The sequence below is a fragment of the Oryctolagus cuniculus genome, chromosome 11 (genome assembly GCF_964237555.1).
Source record: "Oryctolagus cuniculus chromosome 11, mOryCun1.1, whole genome shotgun sequence".
Taxonomy (NCBI): Eukaryota; Metazoa; Chordata; class Mammalia; order Lagomorpha; family Leporidae; genus Oryctolagus; species Oryctolagus cuniculus.
In genome coordinates this window covers 109,033,532-109,055,348 of record NC_091442.1, presented here as the reverse complement: position 1 = coordinate 109,055,348, position 21,817 = coordinate 109,033,532, and the positions used below count along the sequence as shown (strand labels likewise).

The 21,817-nt window shown below is 39.8% G+C and overlaps 1 protein-coding gene across 4 annotated transcripts in view; it reads right to left on the bottom strand.

Moving 5' to 3' along the window:
• Positions 1-21,817, bottom strand: part of POLR3B (RNA polymerase III subunit B) — a 122,784-nt gene that overhangs the window by 36,233 nt on the left and 64,734 nt on the right. For all 4 annotated transcript variants that reach the window (XR_011380255.1, XM_002711427.5, XM_008257116.4 and 1 more), the window contains exons 18-22: positions 21,134-21,232; positions 17,518-17,645; positions 7,778-7,987; positions 4,340-4,498; positions 2,483-2,600 (exon numbers count right to left, since the gene is read on the bottom strand). Coding sequence is in view for 3 of the 4 variants with exons in the window: in XM_002711427.5 (XP_002711473.1) it covers positions 2,483-2,600; positions 4,340-4,498; positions 7,778-7,987; positions 17,518-17,645; positions 21,134-21,232 (714 nt within the window). In the remaining variant the exon portion in view is untranslated. The remainder of the gene's footprint in view (positions 1-2,482; positions 2,601-4,339; positions 4,499-7,777; positions 7,988-17,517; positions 17,646-21,133; positions 21,233-21,817) is intronic.

Below are 21,817 nucleotides of genomic sequence, written 5' to 3'. Positions count from 1 at the left end.
TACAATTTCTCTTTACAGCCCTGTACATTTATTATAAGGCAAGCAAAATACAGTTTGACCCTCACAACAGTCCCCTATGGTTATTTTCCATTACCAAGAGGCTAAGGAAAGTGTACAAAGGTACAAGGACACAGAGCGGACTAGGACTTGACTTGAATTTGTCAGACCCAACTTCAAGTTTTTAACCATTTTATAACAATCTTTTGATCTACTCAGCTTCTCCATTATTTTTTTTAAGATTTATTTATTTGAAAGAGAATGACAGAAAGAGATCTTCCATCCACTGGTTCATTCCCCAAATGCCCACAACAGCCAGGGCTGGGCCAGGCCAAAGGCCAGGAGCCAGGAATTCCACTTGAGTCTCCCACATCAGTGACAGAATCCAAATATTTTGGGCCAACATCTGCTGCCTCCAGGGCACACATGAGCTGGAAGCTGGATTGGAACTGGAGTAGCAGACTCTCTGATATGTGATACGTTACACCCTCCATGGGTGTGTATTCCACAGGGCAGGGACCTGCAGTGGCTTTGCTCACTGCACTAGCCTATGCCCCTAGGATGTAGTTCTGGATATATCGTTAGTGTTCAGAAACCATTTTGTGAATAAAGTGAACACACAGGAGGTCTGTGGTGGCCTCTCCCAGAGCTGTGGCAGTGGGCTAGTTCGGAGCGTTGAGGAGTGAGAGGAAGGTCAACAGTAGAGACAGAGCTGACAGAGTTCGTCCAGAGCTCTTCAGTGAATGAAGAGGAACATAGTGGTTGCTAGAAAGAAACCCAAAGTCCAGGAAAATTTCTTTTGCTTTTTTTCCTAATAAACTAAGGAATATCTGGGCACATTTCTGAGCCGGTGGGGAAGGAGTCAATAGGAAATGGATGGAAAATAAGGCAGGGTGGAAGAGAAAATGACAGTCAGGGATACAATTAAGAACCCAGGAAGAGAGAGCTTTGAAAAGAGAGATCCTGAAAGTCAATGTGCACAGCCACCTGCTCCTCTAAAATGCCTTTTCCTTTGGTCCAACTCCCGTGGCTTGCTGTGCATGGAGCACCGGCTCAAGAGCAAGGCTCTAAGGCCGGACTGCATGGGTTCAAATCCTGATTCCACCAATCTGGAGGCCCTGCTAGGTTATTTCACCTCTTTATGCCTCAGTCCATATCTTTTTATGAGCTACCAAAAGAACACAGCTTATGGGGTAGTGGCAGATGAGCTAATATACGCAAAAAGCCCAGAATGGTAATGGTACAGTGTGAGTTCTCCATTAGGATACTATGGCCGTGAAAATTTTAGCTCTATTTTTGGTGTGTGGAGGTCTTTGCAGACATGACTGGTTTATTTCAGCTCTATGTCCCTGGTAGGCTTGGAGGTTGGCACATGATAGGCCTCAAGAACTGAGTGTTGAATGGTCAGGGAAAACAGCATCTCATTGCTCAGGAATCCACTCTCCTGTTACCCTCATCTCCTTCCCATAATTGGTTAACCTAGTTCACCTGGAATAGGTCAGATACCTCTTCTAGTTTGTGTGTTTTTGTGTGTGTGTGTGTAAGATTTATTTTATTTGAAAGGCAGAGGTAGAGAGAGAGAGAGAGGGAGAGAGAGAATGGAAAGAAAGATCTTTCATCCTCTGGTTTACTCCCCAAACAGCTACAATGGCCAGGGAAGGGCCAGACCCAGGCCAGGAGCCTCATCCAGGTCTCCCACATGGGTTCAGGAGCCCAAACACTTGAGCCATCTTTTGCTGTTTTCCCAGGCCTATCAGTAGGGAGCTGGATTGGAAGTAGAGCAGCTGGGACTTGAACCAGAATCCATATGGGATGCTGGCATTGAAAGTGGCAGCCTAACTCATTACACCACAATGCAAGCCCCATTTATTTAATTTAATTTAAAATTTACTTAAATATTACAGTGGGGACTATCCTGGTTCATCTCACGAAGTTTCATAATTTATTATATTTTAGAGCTAAGAGGGAAGCCAGAGATTAGCACTCTCTTTCATTGTACCTATGACAGAATTGAGGTCAACAGAGTTTGGTGTTCCATCCTCACGAGCTAACCCGGTGCGAGCAGTGCTGGAACCAGGCTGCATTCCAGCACAGCAGTAATGTCACCCTGCAACCAGTGTGTGTGTGTTTGAATACGAATCTGATCACGTCACTCTCTACAGAATAAATTCCTAACTCTTCCACAACTTAGCCCCAGCGAGCTGCACTGACCTCCCAAATGCAGGCACCTTCATGCCGTGTACCCCTCATCTTGCTGTTTCTTCAACCTGAAACTCCAATTTGGTTCGCACCTCAAACCTAGACTGAAAGGCTCTGTGATTTCTCAGTCCAGTTTTATCTTCTAGTCCATGCTGATCTCAGCACAAGGTCTAGCACCCTAAGTTGTTATTTCCAGTTATCCTGCCCAAGACCTGAATTCCAAGTTCCCCAGGCTTCCTCTTTGTCTAACCTTCCTATTTATTCCCAAGGCACTGGTGATACATACGTGATGGGCACATCTTTGTACTGTGGCTGCTGTGGCACGTTACTTCCTTCCAAAGGAATCTGAGTCACTGTGGGCATAGACTTATTCACAAGCACTTGCTTGTTTTCTACTTTCTCACCTAAGAAAAAGAGAAAAGTGTTGCACATATCCTCAGAACTATAAGCAAACAGTAATGGGGCATACAGCTATGTAGTTAGATTTGGTCCAGGAATTCCAGACACTGAAGAAAAATATATAGGTCTACACAGTGGGAACTAGAATCCAACCAGTTAAAATTGAAAGCTGTTAGAAATAAAATTAAGAGGTGACTTAAGGGACCACATTAACAATGGACACACCTTAGTAAATAGCAATTTTTTTATACCTCTCAGGGTGTTAGAACAAGTTCAGACCACTTATTTATTTATAGTTATATCAACCAGAAACAAGTCACTGTCAACCTAACTTGGCAGTAAAAGCATTTGTTTACTTTTCCTGCTAGACCTACTTGTGCTTTCTGTCTCTTCTTGGTAAGCTCAAAGATCAGCTTCTCACAGTTCTGTCACAGCATTTATTTTCTAAGCCACACTGACAGGTGTTACTAGTGAGAGAAATTCTCCAAGAAACAAAGGCAGAGGAGAGGGGTCTCCATGCACTGTGTGCCCCGTGGAAGCCCACTCAGTCAGTACTCACCACCTGGATGCCAACCATGACAAGCTCATCTGGATTTTCCTGACCAGTTTTCCAGGGCAGCTTTTCTCTCCCACCTTCACTGCAGCTCCTGGTGCCTGGCCTACTGAGAGGATACTCAGTAGGTCTCCCCTCTGTTCTGTCTCTTTCTAATCCCTTCTCCACACTATACGAAGTCTGAGCAGCTTTTGAAGTTGTCCGATTCTTCCCTTGCTTTTGAGATCATCATGAAAACAGTGCCATGGCTGCTGGGCCTTGCCTAGTATGACCCCTGTCCCACCCTCCCTGCCCCCATCTCTCTAGACTCCTGTTCACCTCACTCTACTATCCTTTCTTCCTTATTTTTTTTTTGTTAGGAAAAAAATCTAGCATTTGATTTATTATTTTTTTGAAATTTTTATTAGTTTTTAACAGATTCAACACAGTTTGTGGATACAATTCTAGCCACACTGGCCTTTCAGATCTGTCAGCTGTCAAGTCTGACAACACTTGTGCAAGTTTTTCTCACTGCTGACAACACATTCCCCATTCCCCTTCCCTCCCTCTCTCCTCCCCCTTTTATTAGCTAACTCTACCCATCCTTCTGATTTCAGCTTAATTCCTTGGGGGAGGCTCTGCTGACCTTCCTAATTAGGTCGAATCCTCTTGCTACCTATCTATCAAATCCTCCTGCTCTGATTCCTCAACATGGTTATAATTTGACCTATGTCTGTGTGTGATCCTTTGATCAATGTCAGCGTCCCACTCCAGCCTGTAAGACTCCTAAGGGCAGCAGCGACTGCGGGTTGCATGAACAACTCATTACAAGACTGCAATTGCAACGAAGAAACGCCTTTTAGGGGAAGAAAATTCTATAGTCAATTCGTAAACAAAATGTAGAAATAAAGACATACTAGTGTGGATGCAAGGACAAGGTTCTAGTCTAAAAAATTCCTTTACAGTGGCTTTTCCAGGATTCAAAACTGTAACTAGAAAATTATCATTTGAATAGGTAACTGCTATGTAAAAACATGGTGCATAGAAAAATAGATTAGAAGGAAATTAATAAAAAATGATGATATTGGTTGAGTCTAGATAGTGGTATTATAGGCTTTTTTTCTGCTCTGTCCACCAAATATTCAGAAATATTAAGGAATAGCTTTCATAATTTTTAAAAGTATACATTAAAAAAATTTTAAAGGCTTTTACCTGGAGAACAAATACCATCTGCATCTAAAATTTCATGTCGCCAGATAGGTTTCCTTGTAGCAGCATCCAACATGGGCCCCATCACTTTATCGAAAGTCTGATTGGTATAGCGTTTCAATGTACATTTTGCATTTTTATATACTAGGCAACGCCCAAAGCCTAAAATAAAACCAAAATGTTTAATTGTGCTATCCAACAATCCATACTACCTTACTCTCCCAAAAAATCCCAAACTGCTCTACATGTGGATAACCTAGGCCTGCCACAAACCAAGTAACAACTTGAAGAAATGGCTCAGGACCACTGCCCTACCTATTGTCTGTATAAACACCGGAATCTCCACAACAATTTGTTGGCATGCATCTTGGAGAAGCGAGAGAAATCTAAGAGTAACAGTATGACTCTTTCAGAGTACAGAGCCACAGAGTATTAGAATTAGAAATCACCTGGCTTAATCCCTCTGCTTTACAGGCACAATAAGTAAGGTCCAAAGAAATTAAAGGACCAAAGTCAGACAGCTGGTAGCAGAGCTGAGAACAGGCCAGGTCTACCAACTCCTGAGCCAGGACTCTGAGTATACATCCTTCTAGCGCAAGACTTCCATTAACCTTTCCTGGAAAAAGTTTTTTCCCAAATATTATCTCTTTATTTGTTTTTATTTGAAAGGCAGACACACACAAAGATAAGAGAAAGAAAGAGGAGCAAGACAACAAGAAAGATCTTCAGTCTGCTGGTTCACTCCCCAAATCCCCACAACAGCCAGGACCGGGGCAGGCCAAAGCCAGGAGCCCAGAACTCCATCCAGGTCTCCCACACAGATGGCAGGGACCTAAGTACTTGAGTCATCACATGCGGCCTCCCAGGATGAGCATTAGGCAGGAAGCTGGATGAAGCAGAGCCAGGACTCAGAAAACCCAAGTACTAGGACATGGAATGCAGGTGGCCCAACTGGGTGGTTTAACTGCTGTGCCAAACTTACCTGTCTCAGAAAGTTTCTTTTTTATTTGTTAATTTTGACAAGCGTGCAAACAAAAAACAAATTTTCTACAGAGAAGAGAGTAAAATGAAGCAGCCATCAGATGTTGTTAATAGGACAGAATGCCTCTGGTGTAAAGATGAGAGTTTAATTACAATTTTAAATGACATTTATCTGATGGATAAAAGAAAAGCTGGGAGATCAATTAACAATCTAAACACGAAATAAGCAAAATGGACAGAAGAAAAAACTCTGGATAGAGCAAAATACTCAACTACTGAATCCCTCAAAAATATCTATCAGTTGTAAAGTTATCAAGAAAGCTATAATTCCTTCAACATTAAATATCATTTCCCAAGATTCTGTGAAAGCATTTCTTTCTTATTTCCCCTTTGGCCAACAAGTTATTTTAAACTGGATCCTCTAGGGGCAGCTCTTTGTGTAGTGGGTAAAGCTGCCGCCTGCAGTGCCGGCATCCCATACAGGTGCCAGTTTGAGTACTGGCTGCTCCACTTTCTGATCCAGCTCCTTACTAATGCACCTGGGAAAGCAGTGGGGAAGATGGCCCAAGTTCTTGGACCCCTTCACCCACATGAGGGAGTCAGAGGAAGCTCCTGGCTTCGAACTGGCCCAGCGACAGCCATTGCAACTGTTTAGAGAATGAACTAGAGGATGGATGATATCTCTGTCTCTCTGTGACTCTACCTTTCAAATAAATAAATAAACCTTTTGTAAAAAGAAACTTGATTTTCTCTCTCTATTCTCCTGAGGATATACCGAGCCATATGAGAATTTACTTAAAGAACAAAAATGTCTCAAGACTAGTATCTCAGGATTAAATGTCAGCTATTGGGGTAGGCATTTGGCAAGTGGTTAAGTTGCTACTTGGGATTCCCCTATCAAATATTGGACTGCCTGGTTCGGGTCGTGGCTCCCCCACTTCCAACCTAGCTTTTGCACCCTGGAAGGCAAAAGATAATGATTCAAATGCTTTGGTCCCTGTCACCCACAGGGAGACCTGGATAGAGTTGTGGGCTCCTGGATTTGGCAAGGTCTAGTCCTGGCTGTTGTGGGTATTTCGGAAGATTTCTCTCTGGCTGTTTCTTTTCCTTTCAAATAAAATAAAAATAAATATATAAAAATTTAAGAAAAAGAATGCTAGCTATTACGAATGCAACAAATGCATAGCTATAAAATCCTTCACTTATAACTTTCTACCAAAAGCAGGAACTCTTAAGAAATCTATCAATGTGACCTTAGAAAACTAGTCAGGTAAAAGTAATTTCTAAATAGACTCTCAGTGTGCTAATGTGATTTTTTTAAAATATGAAAGTGATTGTGTAATTAAATAAATGTCTGCCATTAATGGCAGATGAAAACTCTTGTGTGTCTTCAAGGCAGGTTTTACTCATCATGGATCTAGTAAGTCGTGTATGACCAGAACACACTGAGCTCAGAGAGACAGCTGGTTTGGAAACACTACATGATCTCGCAATTTCCTACAATAGCCATTACTGCATCAGGCTGGGGTGTGGTGTGAGTCTGAACTGCATGCAATCAAGAAGTGTTCTAAGTGAAAATGGACATTTTAGTCACAGGTGCGAGTTCAAGGCAAGGGGACAGTAAACTCAGATCATTACACTGTGATGTGGAGTTGCTGACAGACATCACAAAGTCTGCAGATTTCCACATACACGTTACCAGTTAATCAGAAAGGAAAACATCTAGTTTTAAAGCATGGCTGTTGTCATCTGGAGGAAAAAAAGAGGCATAAATTAAGTGCAGCCAACATTAACGCCAAAGACACATGTCTAGGAGTACTATTATGGCTGCCTAGCAACTGCAGAGGGAAGGGGAAGCAGACTGGGGATGCCAGAGAGCCAGCAGCCAGAGAGCAGCAGCAATGGTGAATAGAGAAGTCAGTCTTCAGTCAGGTGACAGCCCGCACAACCCAGAAAGGGAGACTTGCCCCAGGAAACTGTCAAAATACTGAGAAATAACGTAAAACTACAAGCCAGGATTTGCATATGTGTATTTTGTTTAACTTCTGTCATTGGAAAATTTAAAAAAGGTATAGATTACAGAGTTATGATATGAAATTTAAAATTGCCATTTATTTCCCAACATTGCTTGTTTGTTGATGACTAGACTTTTAAAAATTTACTTCAATTACTGCAATTCCTGCTCGAAAATAAGCAAATTTTTGTATTCTTTTCTCTTTGAGAAATTGTCTCAAGTCACTAATAAAATAACACCAACAAAAAGATCCTATAGGAGTGAATTTACAAAGTTATCTCCATATAATATTAGAAATAAAAATGCCAATAACAAAACCCAACTGCTCCTCCATTGGTATATTACAAAACAGAAATCAACTGCACCAGGTGTTTTTACATTAATTATCCCTTTATTTAATTTTGTAAAAGGCACCTGTAGTGTTACAGCTTTGAAAGTTCACCCACCTCTGTCCAGGGAGGCCTTGTTTAGAACAAGAGCATCTTCGATATCATAGCCACTATAACTCATCACAGCAACTGTCGCATTCTGTCCAGCTGGCAGCTTCTCGAATTCTATCAGCTCAATGGTTTTTGTCTTAACCATGGGCTTCTGTGGATATGCTAACAGATACATCAGAGTATCAATTCTGTTCCGCTGGTTATATCCAATGGTACCTTCATTGACGTTGGAGAAAACAAAATGCAAAATTCCATTATGTGAAACAAGTAGGTAGTAATAAACAGATATACACACACTAACTTTTTAATAAAAAGGAATAAAATCCCTAGGGCAAACATTTCTTTTTAAAAAAATTTTTTTTAATTTATTTGACAGGTAGAGTTACAGACAGTGAGAGAGAGAGAGAGAGAGAAAGGTCTTCCTTCCATTCTCCCCAAATGGCTGCTATGGCCGGTGCTGCGCTGATCTGAAGCCAGGAGCCAGGTGCTTCTTCCTGGTCTCCCATGCGGGTGCAGGGGCTCAAGCACTTGGGCCATCCTCCACTGCCCTCCCGGGCCACAGCAGAGAGCTGGCCTGGAAGAGGAGCAACTGGGACTAAAACCCAGCATTGCAGGCGGAGGATTAACCAAGTCAGCCACAGTGCTGGCCCTCTTTTTTTTCTGTTTTCTTTTTTTTTTAAGATTTATTTATTTATTTGAAAGGCAGAGATACAGAGAGGAAGAGGCAGAGAGAGAGATCTTCCATCTGCTGGCTCACTCCCAAATGGCCACAATAGCAGGAGGTGGGCCAATCCAAGGCTAGGAGCCAGGAGCTTCTTCTGGGTCTTCCATGTGGGTGCAGGAGCCAAGGAACTTGGGTCAACTTCTACTGCCTTTCCAGGCCATAGCAAAGAGCTGGAAGTGGAGCAGCTGGGACTCAAATCTGCACCTATATGAGATGCCAGCACTGCAGGAGGCAGCTTTACCCGCTAAGCCACAGTGCCAGCTAGGACAAACATTTCAAAAACAATACTCTCACAGTAGCTACCAATTTTTAAAAGCAATTTTCTCACTGATGTTTAAAATCCTATAAGAAAAATTATATTCAAGATATATTACTAATTAAATAATTTCCACTTCTAAATTTTTATAATTGATCCTGTTTGATAAACTTCAGTTTATCACTAGTTAAGTTCACAAGCAATTTGGAGGCCAGCACTATGGTGTAGTAAGCTAAGCCTCTGCCTGTGGCGTCGGCATTCCATAGGGTACCAGTTTGTTCTGGCTGCTCCATTCCCAATCCAGCTCTCTGCTAATGGCCTGGGAAAGCAGTGGAAGATGGCTGAAGTCCTTGGGCCCCTACACCCATGTGGGAGACCCAGAAGAAGCTCATGCTCCTGGCTTTAGATTGGCCCAGCTCCAGTTATTATGGCCATTTGGAGTGAACCAGTGGATGGAAGACCTCTCTATGTCTGTAACTTGACTCTCAGATAAATAAATGAACATTAAAAAAAAAAAGTTCATAAGCAATTCAACAACTCTGCATTTGATTCTATTAATGTTCCAGGCACATCTCCAGTTGTTGAGGAAAGGTAATGGGAGAATCAGATCCAGTGTTCACAGACAAGGAGTTTATACAGTGTGACAAACAGATGCATTTCATTAAAAAGCAATTTCAAAATTCAAAGTGAAAAAGAAAGCAGGAGAGAAGGAATGGAATGAAGAAAGAAGAATCCAAGTGAGAGCATGGAAGAGTAGATTTATTGAGTTATTTCAGTTATTTATAACTTAATAAATACTTATTAATACTAATAAATTATACAAATACTTAATAAATATTCATTTATTACGCAATTAATAAACATCTCTTCTGTGCCAACACTGGAGATAAAATGAAGGAAAAGCCAAGTTCCCCTTCCCTAAGGAATCTAGGGTATGATCCAATCAGGATGGGCTCTTCCTGCCTTAACAATCAGCCTGCTAATCTGACTGGTCTTTGCAAGGGTGTTACTAGGTGACTGTCAACTGAAAATTAAATCAGAATGCCAACCCTATTTTTCTCTTAGAAATACATTGGGGCTCATGGACCTGCCCACAGAAAAGTCTTTCAGTCTTTTGGCCTTGTGGATATACACTTGATCCTACACAGAGTCCTTACAACTGGGAAACTCAATCTTGCCTACTTTTGAGCTGGGGTTTGAAATACCAAGTCTCTTAAACTTCTAGGCTGAAAAGAAGGTGAATAAGGAGTAAAGAAGGTAGCTTTAAGTCTCTCTTGCTCTGGCCATGCTTCCATAGTGACACATACATAACACTCACACAATCCCAGGTACTCAGGTGCCAGTTATGGAGGTATGCCCTAGGCTAAACAGATACCAAAACTATTTACTCCCTTTCACTTTTTCTCCATACTCATATTAAATGGTGATTTCAATCCAAGATGAAAACAACTATTCTAGCAGCAATAAAATGGTATTCCTTAACAATCTCTATTGAAAGCAATAATAAAATCTGTAGACTATATCAAAGAAATGCACCAAGTACAGAGCTGGGCTCAAAAGAGGCACTCAATGAATATTAAGTGAATTAAATCAAAGAATCTCATTACACTTTTTTTGACAGTATGTATTTGTGCTTAAATCTCTAGAAAACATACCAAGATTCGGCTAAAAAACACCAGTCAGATTGAATCTCATGAACTATTTGTTGACTTTGCACTATAAATTGCCAATTAATTTATGCTATTTTTGTGCCAACTAATAAACTGGGCAAGACACTTGGCAATAGATCACTTACTGTGTGAGAATAAGATTACTGCTGCTGAGATCATGGTAAAGTTCACTGACAATAAGTTTGTTCTTTTGCATGAAATAATTCAGAATTTATGTTGAGATTTCAACTCCAATTGTGTACTTTACCCAGCTTGAGACAAGGGTCCAGGCAATGTCCCACCAGGCTGCCAAACATGTCTTCTGAAACCTGAGCCCAGCATTCTTATGCAGCAGGGAGGCATAAAGAGCTGTACCTCGAAACAATGGAGAAAGAGCCTGGATCCTGCTATAAATTGTGCTATCAGGCCCCGGACATAATTCTTGAGCATCACAACTCACCACTGAATGGATGAAGAGCAAAATGGCTCAGCCCATGTTTGGTGCTTATGATCTCATCAGAAAGTTCTCGTTAAGGACTTTTTAAAGAACTTGTGGGAGAATTAAAGGACATATATTGTTTGCACTACTGATTATGGATTTGTGAGGTAAAACTATGACTTCTCTCTCATAAAGCTTCACACCTTCAGACTTTCATTATTTTATAAAAATTATGATGCCTTTCTAGCTATTCTGCCAAAAAAGCAACCTTTCTTTTTGAGAAAAAGTCACAGAGAAATTAAATCATAAGGCTTGCTTGTGCTCAAATTAGGGCACTCCTATGACTGTTTCCCGCTTCCTTTCAAGAGGGCCTTCCACTTGTACATATAACAACCAACACAAGGACAATGTCCACAAGTATAAACTGTCTTCTACATCTATTGCCCCATTTTGCTATAACCATAGTCACCAACGATTTCTTACTATACAGGACATAATCTTTCCTACATATTTTCTTGACAATAATAAAATTCTTAAGTCACAAATTGGTATAGCAAGGTATACAGGTATAAGTTTAAAAAATGCTTTTTCTCTAAGTGGTATGAGAAAGGTTAGTAAGGACGTGAATAGTTTAGAAAACATCTATTAAAAAAAGAAGCTTTATGCATTGAGCTGTTTTTTTGGTGTTTTTTTTTTTTTTTTTTTTTTTTTGTCTTCCTTTGCCCAATTTTTTGTCCCTGGCCCCAGGAAACATTGGAACTGTTTTTATCTTTACAGATTTGCTTGCATTTTCTAAAATTTTATATAAGTGGCATATGAGAGCACTTCAAAAGTTCATGGAAAATGGAATGAGAAGATTATTTTGGTGCAAAAAAGTCTAAAATCCATGAAGTGTTCTCAGAATACACATTCTCCAGAAACTTGCTGAAAACCCTCTCATATGCATGATTAATCTTTTCATTCCATTTCAACAAACTTTCTGGTGTCCCCTACAGTATGTCTATTCTTTTGCAGGTATATTTCACTTGGCTTACTGATTCTGAGATTCATCCATGTGACTGTCTGAACTGTAGTTCATTTCTTTTAATTCCACATAGTACTTCAATGTATGAATATACATTTTATTTCTCCATTCACCTACTGATGGACATCTCTGCTGTTTCTGGGTTTTGGTTACTGAGAATAAAGCTGCTATAAACATTCACATACAAGTCTTTGTATGTCCTCAATTCTTTGGGTAAGTAGTTAAGGAGTGGGATTTCTAGGGTGCTTGGTAAGGGTAGGTTAACTTTAAGATACTACCAAACAATTTTTTTTTTTTTTTGACAGGCAGAGTTAGACAGTGAGAGAGAGAGAGACAGAGAGAAAGGTCCTCCTTTTTCCGTTGGTTCACCCACTCAAGTGGCTACTACAGCCAGCGCGCTGCGGCCGGCGCAGTGCACTGATCGGAAGCCAGGAGCCAGGTGCTTTCTTCTGGTCTCCCATGCAGGTGCAGGGCCCAAGGACCTGAACCATCCTCCACTGCACTCCTTGGCCACAGCAGAGAGCTGGACTGGAAGAGGAGCAACCAGGACAGAATCCCATGCCTCAACCAGGACTAGAACCTGGGGTGCTGGCACTGCAGGCGGAGGATTAGCCTAGTGAGCCGCGGCGCCAGCCCACTACCAATTTTCCAGAGTGACTGCACTACTTCACATTCCTACTGGAGCACAGCAGCCTTCTGCTTGCCCTATGTTAGCACTGACATTCTGTATTTACTGTCAGTCTTTAGTTTTCATCAAATAAGCACAGAGTAATATATCACAGTGGCTTCAACTTGTATGGACCTGACAACTTACAATGTTGGACATAATTTCACAGGCTTATTGGTCACATGTATAATTCTGTGATGTTTGTCTCATTAATATATACTATATACAAATCCTTTATAAGATATAACCACAAATACTTTCTCCCATTCTATGGCATGTTTTTTCATACTCTTAATGGTACCTTTCAAAGGACAAAGATTTACTTTTGAGAAAGACCAATTTATTATGTTTTCTTCTTAACAGTTGTGTTTTTTGTATACTATCTCAGAAATTGTAGCTGAAGCCATGAAGATTTTCACCTGTTTCCTTTCTCATGTTTTATGTTTTAGCTCCTTCACTTAGGGCTATGATCCATTTTGTATTAATTTCTTATATGGTAGAGGTAGAAATTGATGTTCATTTTTTTCCACGTAGATATAAACATTTGATTTTGTTGAAAATCTCTTTCCCTTGGAATTGCTTTGACATATTCATTGAAAATCAATTCCCCTTAAATATATGGGTTTGTTTTTGGACTCTTAATTCCAATGCACTGACTTACATGTCTATCCTTCTGTCAACACCATACTGCATTACTGCAGCTTAACAGTAAGTCAACATCAGTTTGTGGAAGTCCTCCAACTTATTCTTGTTCCAAAATTCTTTTCAAAAATCTGTCCCTAATTTCTTAACAATTCTAATATGCCTAAGACTTACTCACTAAATTTTGAAACATTTACTGAGTACTTATACCACCTACTAGTCAGGCACTAGGCCAGGCTCAAAGGATACACTAACAACACAGTCCCTTCATGCAAGGGGCAGGGAAGGTACCTGACCATGATCCATTGCAACAGAATCTACTATGAGCAAAGAAATCTGTGTCAGTTGAGAACAATTTTATAGAACAACTTCCATAGAAGGCACAATGTAACCTTTTTTTAAGTTACACAATCAAACTGGGATTCAGCTACCTTGTTAGATTAAAAAAAAAAAAGGTATGCATGTATGAATGTATGTATGTACTATTATAGTGATTAAAAGAGGACACATATGTGAAGAATTTGAGTACTCAGTGCCAAGATTCATTATGATTAACAATATCAGTAGTAATGATAAAATATTTATCCTTGCACCTTACAGTATCACCCATTCTACCTCCAGCTAACTCTAACCTACACGCCGCACTGGTTTTACCTCGGTTAACTATTCACGGCCTATATTCTCACCTTAGAATATGCCCTATAAACTTATACCTAAAACAGCTACAATGGTTAAAAAAATTTTTTTAACCAACATTTCTAAAAGGGAGTTGCCAGGAATATTTTGACCAAGACATATTTTGTTCATTTTATGTCCTTAAACGGATAAAGAATAAATAAGTTTAAAAAATTCAAACAGAAAGAGGGGAGAAGTTGTAGAATGAAAGAAAATTTTATGAAGATCTCTGTATATCATATACTTCCAATATTTCAAAATCCTCCATCCTGTTTCCAGGACATCCCATCCCTACTGTAAAATGGAGAGCACAGAAAAGAAACTATCTCCTTAGAAATAGAATCTATTGAAAGCAAAAACAAAAACAGAAGCTGCATTAGCTCCTGAGTTAAAAAGGCAAGTCCCAGCAATTTGGGAAGTGGGGCAAGGGGTGGTGAGAAGAGGCTGTGGGAGGAGGCTAGGGGAGGTCTGTGATGCATATTCATTAACTGAGCCAATAGTGGCTGAGAGATCCCTTTACAAGGGGAAAGTGTTTCACTAGACGATTGCCAGCTAATAAAATGGGCAGGATATGAAAGCGTGACTCATGTGAACTTGGCATCGGGTGCAGTGAGAGTATACACAAGACAGCTCCAACACACAGCCTCTGTTCGTATTGCCGAGTGACCTGGATACCTTGCCATTTCCAGATGTCTACCTGGCTTCTTGCTCCAAACCATGTCACACACACAGAGCCAGAGCCATGGAATGGAGGGATTTCTTAGCACAGAGAGTCGCTGTGGGGCAACAAACTTGATCAATAATTTAAAGCACCAAAGATTTAAGAAACACTCTGTGCTGGTGTTTTATGTGAGATTTGCTTCCTTTAATATGCAAGGTAAGACTTCTGGTCTCTGTGGTTTGCACCAGTCTTGGTCTCCTTCACAGTGACAGAAAATGTCTTATTTCTTCCCTGCGTTAGAGGAGGTAAAGGGCAGGTGTTGGCAGATAGGAAATTTTCCAGGTTGGCTAGATTATTTCATGAATTAACTCTGGGCTACTTTCTTTCACTTTCTACATAGATTATCAGACAGACAAACTTTAGCACATCTGCAGAGAATCTCTGAGATTTAAATAGTCTTCAGCAATCGTTCATATTTAAAGTGAGACAGAGCGTGACTGTGAGTTATCAGCTATCCAGACTGCATGGAATTAAAATGATGCATAGAAGTGTGATTCCAAGGGTTGGGTTTGCTTGACAGACCTGGGTCTTTGCGTGGGCTCTCTCCCACTACTGACTTTTCTCCTTGTGTGATTTTTCATACAGACTTCACTCAACACTTTGGCAGCTATGTCAGGGTCCAAAGAGAAATGTGGCTCTGGTATGTGCCAACTTTAAATGTACTTTTATCTCGCTGCTTTTCTTTCCAGTCAGGTGTTTTATAATAACCAACAGTAACAAAGGCTTTTTCTTATTACTTAAGATATTCAGTGGCTTTTGTCTTCCCAGCGTCAGCAGTAACGTCAGAGGATTGTATCCAAGGAGCTAAATGTGCAGGACCCAGGGTCAGAGCAGCTGAATACACCAACCTCAGAAAACACAGACAATGAATTGCAAATGACACTCAAAACAAAACGAGAAAAAAACCCTTCACACAGAAAACCACAAAAGAACTCTACAGACACTGAATTGGCTTTCTGTACACACTGATCCTGCTTAACTGTGTGTGGTAACTAGCAGTGATTCAGATACTCATGGCCACAAAGTAAAGGGTTTTTTTTCCCCCTCTTTTGTGGGGAGGAGTTATAAAAATAAAAATGTTATTTCTTTCCTTCAAGTCTATTCTTTAGTGAGAAGAAAAAAAAAAAAAAAAAAAGAGCTTCCCTAAACAGAAATGGATGTGAGTCTCTGTTTCCATCTTCAAGCACACTGGAGAGCAGCACTGGAGACCAAGTGATTAGTCTTCCGTTAATTCTGCTGAAGGTTCTCCACAAAAGGTATATTGTTTCAGCTGGGATTCACATCATGAAACAAAATGGTTTGGTAAAGCCAATAGAAGTGATAGTCCTTTCAAGACACACAGGGTGCAGTACTGTATATTTCTACTTGTTAGCAAGTCAGAAGCACAAGCGGGAAATCAGCCTACACTGCTGCTGACGATGAATGGGAAAAGTGAAATTGATGAGCTGCTGTTTAGATTTTCCCACTGGGAATTATTCTGAACTGTCCAGGCATTACATCATTCAGGTAAGTGGTAGTAGGACAATGCACTTATTTTATATTACATCATTCAGGTAGATGGTAGTAGGACAATGCACTTATTACTTCTTTATGGCTAACCAAAGAGCAATATGAAAATTTAAAAAAGATAAATATACACACACATATACACAAACTGTGCACCCACACTGAAGAGACAGAATTCCTGAATCGTCAGGCTGTAGTCAGCACATCTGGTTGCAGGTAACTGACAAGCTGGCTGTACCCAGAGGTAACGCCAAAGCCCCCCTCCATGTTTTTATGGTCTTTTTATGAAGCTCCTTCTATCATACTTTCAGTCAGAGCTGACAAGTCACACGGATGTCCAGGCATGTCTGATAACAGTATTTATTAGATTTACGTGATTTAGAAAATATTTTGAGGGTGGGAGGGTAGGTATGGGGGGAAAAAACCGCTATAATCCAAAAGTTGTACCTATTAAATTTATATTTATTAAATGAAAGCTTTCTACAAAATAAAAAAAAAGAAAATATTTTGAAAAGGCTTAGAAGCAAATCTTCTTGCCTGAGAGCTGTGTATTACCTTTAGGACACAACCCCAAGTCCTCAGTGGGACCCCTCTAGCATACCTCTGCATAGACACTACACCAGACAGCCACACCAAGGACTCCACAATCCTGCCTGTACTTCCACTGCCTTTGAAATACACGTCTTTCAAGACATCCTTCAGAAACAAATCGTGCTCTAACTCCAAGTGATCTTCCTCCTCTGATTCCCTGAGATCCCAGCTGCTGGTCCATTACAGCACTACTCACACCACAGGGAATTCCTGTTTTATCTTCTGGTCTCCCCTACTAGGCTGAGAACTCACTGAGGCTGTCTCATTTCTTTATGTTCAGATTCTGGTCCCATGCTGGATCGATAATTATGTTCAGAAAGTTTTATAGGGAGGATAGATAAATTAATAGATGGACAGTTGGAAGGAAAGTAAAATAGCAAAGAGAAAGGAACATGAACTCAGCAATTGGTGTGACAAGGACTGGGTAACTTTTAGGAGACACAGCAGCAACTGCAAGGAGACAGTGGATTCAATGTCTCACCCAGGCAATTAAGAGAACAGTCTAATACTGCGCTACACATGTTCTCCTAGTCCTCCCCGCTCTTTCTACCATGTTTCCTGGTTAGCTGCTTACATCTTGCAGGGCTTGGCTCCTCGTATGTACTTCTTCAAAATTCTGTGACATTTATTATAAGTTGCTTTTTTTAGTCAAAGAAGCAAGTTCAGAGCAGGTTTCTTGGGTTTGTTTCAGCTTTAGACCTGACAGAGCACCAGCAAGCACTGCACAAGTTCCACAGGCAGCCCTCGGTGCTACATGACTGCCTGATCCAAGCCTGTAATACTAGTGAGGCAAGAATAAAAATAAGCCTTTTCCCCAAGTATTTAAAACAAAATTCAAGGAGGGAAGCTTACCCATTGCTTGCTTCCCCATGGCACACTGATAGGTATTTCTTGGGGACTGGTTATGATGAGGGTATGGAATCAGGCCAGCACAAACGCCGAGAAGAGTGAAGGGTTCAATCTCTAAGTGTGTCGTATCTCTAGGAAATTAGGTAAGAATTAGAAGATTGAGACATCAAGTACTAAAGTCAGTGTGTCTCAAAGGTTATAATAATATTATCTAGCTTGCTAAGGGATTTAGAAGATTAAAGTTTAATGTTAATAAACCAGTAAAACAGAAATAAAATAAAATAAAATAAAACATAACAACTTATACTTTTTTAAGTGATAGAAATATAAGAGAATGGAGGTTGCATGTCACACCTATACAGAAAATAAAGATTACACTACATACTAATAACACATTAAAGAAATGACTATACTGCACCTTTAGAAATAAAGTATCAGCAGTAACCACCTGTACTCCTAGCCTGCTTTTCTTACTCATCCAGCTTATATCAATGACAAAGGTGTCTCATCGTTTTAGAGAAAGAAATATATATCTTTCAAGAAGAGTTACTATAGACCTATCAGGATCAATACCACAGCCATAAGCTAGTGTGAGCAAGGAACTAAATGTTTAGTTTTACTTAATTTTAATTATTTTACATTTTAAAACTCAAATTTAAGTGTAAATAACTCACTTTAGTTATTTGAATCTTTTATTATTTTCAGAACTTACATTTATAAATTATTTTTTTGATTGAAAATGTTCTGAAATCACAGTGAGCATTTCCAATCAAAACCTGGCATCTAAACTGAGATGTGCCCTAAATATCTATCACGTTTTGAAGATTTGTTGAAGGAGGAAAGTAATCAATCTTAATATTCTATTTTGATTACATGTTGACATGATAGTTTAGACATACTGGGTTAAATAAAATGAATTAGTTTTACCTGCTTGCTTTTACTTTTTAAATGTGGTTACTAAAAAATCTGAAGCTATACAAGTATAGGTTTACAGGAGTTTTTTATTTTTTTGATAGCTCTGCTATATTTATTGAACACAAAGTCAGATTTTATCTAGGTGTTAGAATCTTAGTTATTTCCATAACATATCTCTTCATAAAACTCCGTTGTGGAATCACTGAAAGGAAAAGAACAGCCAGATGATTTTTAGGTTTCTGCTGGAAATGGCAGATATCACATCTAGGATCTGTGGTCTCTGCTGACGCCCCACTCTTTCCTCTGCGCTTGTCATGTGGAACCTTAGCAACAATTGTGTACGTGGAGAGAAGTGATTTCTAAGACAGTCAGCCTTGAGGCATGGTGGAAATTCAGTTTCAATGTACCCTGGTGAAGGAGGCCCCCACTCATCCATCTGTTTCTTCTCAATACACACGCACTGAGTGATGTCCCAGCCCAGTGAGACGGGACTCTCCTGCAGCCCTGGTTGAAGAACACCTCTGACCTTATCAGCTAGCAGTCCCCGCCTAGCAGACACCCTGGTCTTGTCTGCAGGCAGGGGAAGGACTCTAGGTTTTGTTTTGTTTTAAAGAGCATCAGTTTACAGCTACCTTTTCCTTAAAAGGCATTTGTTTCAAATATACTATTTTGTTTAAACACTGGCTAGAGACAACCTTCTCCATGTTTCGAAAGGTAAAGATTGAGTTAAAAGTTGGAAAAATAAAAAGGAAAACATTTGAAGTTTCTCTTATTATCATGCTTGTAACAAATAAAATCATATAGTATCTAATAATTATTGAAAATCCAAATACTCTGGGTATTTTGATTTTCTAAAAAATCATTTTCCTTAAAACCATAACTAATTTAAGATTCTATCCTGAACAGAATTGGGTTTCCTATTTACTGTGGGGAAAGCATTTAAATTTAGCTTAAATCACAACTAATTAATTATTGTTTATAAATATAGGAAAATCAGAAATAACCTAAACATTCATCAGCAAGGAACAAGCTAAATAAACCATATGTAAGCAGATAATGTAAAAATAGTGATTTAAAATAATAATATATTTATATATAAATAAATATATACACACTAGTATAAAAAATCCAGAATATACTGTTATGTTTAAAGTCAGGAAATGAGGCTGCTACCATTATTTTATACACACACATTGTATGGGCTCCCAAATAAATGCTCATTTGGAAAAAAATCTGGAAGAACCATATTGAACTATTAGTACTATCTAGTTTTGTTTCTAAAGGGTAGAGTGTGGTGGGATGGGGAAGAAAGGAGATTCATTCTTTTTACTTTACATGTTGCTGTATTTTGAAAAACTTCATAGGTATGAAAAAGGTAATATAAAAATGTTTACCAAACAAAACAGATTTGATAAGTGGAACAGGTTGGCAACTGGGTTAATACTGATAGGAAAAGACTCTAGAGGAGGTGACATCTGACTTAAAACTTGGAGGAAGTGATGCAGTGTGCCACACGGGGGTGCGTGAGACTGAGTATTCCTGGAGAGGAAAGGCACTGAAGCAAAGGCACGCTGGAGTGTTTGGAACAGGGGTCCGTGTGGCTGAACCAGGGAGGGAGAGGAGCAAGGGCAGGATGCTGCAATGGTGAAGCGGCCAGATCATGTAGGCCTTGAAGGCCTCTGTAAGGGCTTCTGAGGGCGATGGGCAGCCACTGGCCGGTGGGAAAGTCCTGACATAAGCACGCTGCTCCCTAAGGAACAGACTTATGGTATTAAGTGCAAAAATAGTCAGGAGACTCTTGCAAGAGCCCAGGTAGCCACGGGAGTGGCCAGGACTAGTGCAGTGGGTGGCAGATTTTGAAGACTCGCACAGCACGCTAAGGAACTGATGCGGACATAGGCAAGGAGATGAATCACGGCTGACACAGCTTTTGGGCTTGAGTAACACAAAGGTCAGAACTGTCACTAACAGGGTTACTAAAAACTAGTTCTCCTTTATGTTCTGCCAATTCTGAAATGGGAGGTATAAAGTAATTTGAGAGATTCACATCTTTAAGGAATGAAAAGTCTGATTAGGATGCATTATTTATTGCGTTATAATAGTGTTGTACATTACATCTGGTAAAAGAAAACATAAAAAAATACTTGTTCTTTACTGAAGATACAAAGAATTATCAGGTGCTAATACTAAACTCCCTAAGTATTTAACAACATAAATGCAACAAGTCCAATTTCAGGTAAGTGGTTCCTTAGTTACATACATCAGATAGCAAGGTATGTACATGTCCTCCCATATATTCCAAATGGAACATGGGTGTTTCTAAAAATATCACTGCTCTAGAGGCAATGCTGCAAACATAATACCATTTCAAGTTTACACTGCTCTTAGGTTTCCTGTACTGACAATAAGAATTCAGAGGCCCATTGGGAAAGCTCTCTAAGGAAGAGACAGATCCATTTCTATGTAACCTGACTCAATGGTTCAATTTTGGCAGTAATTAAATATTAAAGATGACCTGTTAGCATCTCTGTGATAATCTCAATTGGAGTAAGTGAAGGGTATACTTTACTATGAGACAGTTTACTTACAGCAATTCCTCCTCAAAGAGTACATGACAGAGAAATAGAAGATGACAAGGAAAAAGAGAAGATAGTAGCTATTGTCAGAATAGGTTTCAACTACACTTGTTACAGATTTTACTTACTTATTAATTGTGTGTTCATATAGTGCAATGTTGCAATCATTTTCTTCATTGACATCTAAATATTCAACCAGACTCTCATGTAAGAAGTCTTCAAAATTCCTGAGAAATAATGGTGAAGAGACATTATCAGAAAGCATTTTACAGGGGCCAGCACTGTGGTGCAATGGGTTAAGCCACTTCCTGTGATGCAAGCATCCCATATGAGTCCTGGTTCAAGTCCTGGATGCTCCACTTCTAATCTAGCTCCCTGCTGATGCACCCGGGAAAGCAGCAGCAGATGACGTATATACCCAGCCACCCATGCAGGAGCCCCAGATGGAGTTCTAGGCTCCTGGCTTCAACCTGGCCCCACTGAGGCTGTTGTAGACATTCGAGGAATGAACCAGAGGATAGAAGATTTCTCTCTCTTTCTGTTTCTCCTTCTCTAACTCTGACTTTCAAATAAATAAATCTTTTTTTAAAAAAGCATTTTACAGCAGTATTTTATTATATAAAAAATAACAAGACACTGCCTTTCATTCAGGCTAAAAGCACCTTTCTCTCCCAAACAGCAGCAGTACATTGGGATACTGATATTCTTGGGTCACAGAGTGATTACAAATCACTGAAACAAAATTAGTACAGCTTCTGTGATTCTTGTCAATCTGGTCCCCACTTCTAAAAAACACATCTAACTTAAAAACC